Raw genomic sequence first — 2,421 nt, 5'->3', positions numbered from 1 at the left:
GGAATCGACTCGATGGCACTTAACAACAACAACAGCAGCAAGAATTATCAGGGCTTAAAGTTCTTACCTTTGGAGATGGATCTTTTAATGTAAGAGTCATTAAGGACACGGATTGTGGGCTTCCAAGCTCAGGTGTGTCAGGAACAAAGGCAGACCAGTAGCCGTAAAGAACTTTTTTTTCTATTGATTTTATAGTAGAAAGAAAACAAGCTAATGCTCCTTGGCGAACTTTGGCTTGGTATGACCTTTAATACATAAGGAAAAGGAAGGAAACAAGTTTTGAATAAAATAGGTTAAAAATACGTGAACATGAAATTTCCATACAAACTATTTATTCTAGACAATTCAAATGGTATATTGAGAAATAATACATTAAAGCAATTTCTTACATAACAAACAAAGTCAGCAATCAAAAACCACGTTAGATGGTAAAAGGGCAACATCTTGGGGTTAAGCGACCAGTGTTAGATATGAGACACTGCGGAATATCCATCTGTTCACTCACCCATTCAACATATAGGTATGGCGTGCCTTTACATAGGTGCCAGACATAAACAAAGCCCCTGACCATGACAAGCTGATTAATGACAGAAAAGGACAGTTAAAGAGAGAACTGTAACACATTACCACCAACGCTACGTTATATGTGTGGGACAGGGGGAGGTCAAAAAGGCTTCTCAGAGAAGATCCCTGAGCTCATATTGAAGATAAATAGCGATTAACAAGGAAAAAAACACCAACAAACCCCTATTTTAGGCAGAGAAACATGTACAAAGGTAGCTCGAGGGAGGAAGGCATTTTCAGAGTTATGTGAAGTCCCCATCAGTGACTCTGAATCGTCCAGATCATACGTGGCAGATTAAAACCACATACTTATACACAGGTAACTTAGTATATACAATCCTACAAGAGACTACTACCTCATTTTACTCTGCAGGCCTCCTTCAGCATCCGAGTAGTCTGATTCACTACTGCTGACTCTTTTCCAAGGGGAAGAACTGAAGAGCAAGGAGACGTGGTCTTTTCCTGAAGCTCCACTTCCATCTACTGGCAAACTCTGGGCTCCCAGGGAGGAGGGACACGGAGTGCTCCCCATATGCATGGCCACTCTGCCAGGGGCTGGAGCTGTTTCCACTTCACCACTGGATTCTTCTTCCTCCTCCTCGCCTTGTTGGACTTTCTTTGGTTTTACTTTTGCCTTTTTCTTTTTATTCTGATTTCAAGAACAAGTGAAAATATATACGATGGCTATTTTAAAACAGCTTTGAACTGAATCATTGGTACTTCCTCTCAGCTAACCAATACTGGCTATGTTCCCAATGGTAGTTTGAAGAAAGTAGAGGAGAAAAGAGAGCGGCACTCAGTCGATATCCTGTGTGTCAGGCACAGTGCTAAATGCTCACACACACCCACTACCGAGAGGTAAGAAAGGTGTGGAACCTATGGGACAGACTTCTAGTCCACGGCCGTGGCCCTGGGCAAACCAGCTTTTACTTTCCTCCTCTCTAACCACAGGCTAACACCATCCACCCTGTGTAGCTGTCGTGAAAGTATCCAGTCTTTCTCAAAAGAGGGTTCCACAAAACAATGAAGGCTTCCAGAAAGTGATTTGAGTGCTTTATTTTCTCAGTTCTCCAAAATAAAAGACATAACTAGTAATGTCCTATATGCACAGGAGACATTAATCCGTCCGTCTTACACAATACATGTTTTAGGGCACTGAGGCTTTGTAGATAGAAAATAAAAGCCAGTTTCTTTTTTCTCCTTTTTGCTTTCTGACATCTAACTAGCTCTGGAATCTGTGCCCTCCCCCAAATTACCAAAATCCCTGGCCTTGGGAAAATAACACCCTCCTCACAGCTACCCTGGATTATTTAAAGCAGCTACAGACTTAAACCTTTGACTTGCTACCAGACTAATTTTTCTAAAATGCAAATTAAGCACAACAATCCCCTATACAAAATTCTTCAGCAAATCACCAGCACCTACAAGATACCAGCACCTACAAGATACCATTACAAGGCCCTCATGATTTGGCCTTTTCTATACACTGGCCTCATGGAGCCCTGGTGATACCGTGGTTAAAAGTGTGGCTGCTAACCAAAAGATTGGCAGTTCAAACCCACCACCCATTCTGCAAGAGAAAGATGCGGCAGTCTGCTTCTGGAAAGATCTTGGAAATCTATGGGGTAGTTCTACTCTGACCTATGGGGTCTCTATGAGCTGGAATAAACTCAACAGCAAATGTTTATTTGGATTATACACTAGCTCCACCATTTACCCTCCATACAGCGGAAACCCTAGCCCTACGGGTTTATCAAATGGGCTGTGTGAACTCTCTCCTCTAAATGGTACACCCTTCCTTCCTTCTCTGTCCTGACAACTATTATATACAACTATTATATTATATTATATTACATT

At 41.8% G+C, this 2,421-nt stretch overlaps 1 protein-coding gene across 1 annotated transcript in view; it reads right to left on the bottom strand.

The window, feature by feature from the left end:
* Positions 1 to 2,421, bottom strand: part of HEATR6 (HEAT repeat containing 6) — a 57,693-nt gene that overhangs the window by 32,393 nt on the left and 22,879 nt on the right. The window contains exons 8-9 of the mRNA XM_006833625.1: positions 921 to 1,213; positions 68 to 245 (exon numbers count right to left, since the gene is read on the bottom strand). Coding sequence (XP_006833688.1) covers positions 68 to 245; positions 921 to 1,213 — 471 coding nt within the window. The remainder of the gene's footprint in view (positions 1 to 67; positions 246 to 920; positions 1,214 to 2,421) is intronic.

This window comes from Chrysochloris asiatica, unplaced genomic scaffold, assembly GCF_000296735.1.
Source record: "Chrysochloris asiatica unplaced genomic scaffold, ChrAsi1.0 scaffold00007, whole genome shotgun sequence".
NCBI lineage: Eukaryota > Metazoa > Chordata > Mammalia > Afrosoricida > Chrysochloridae > Chrysochloris > Chrysochloris asiatica.
This window is presented reverse-complemented; position numbering and strand designations above follow the sequence as displayed.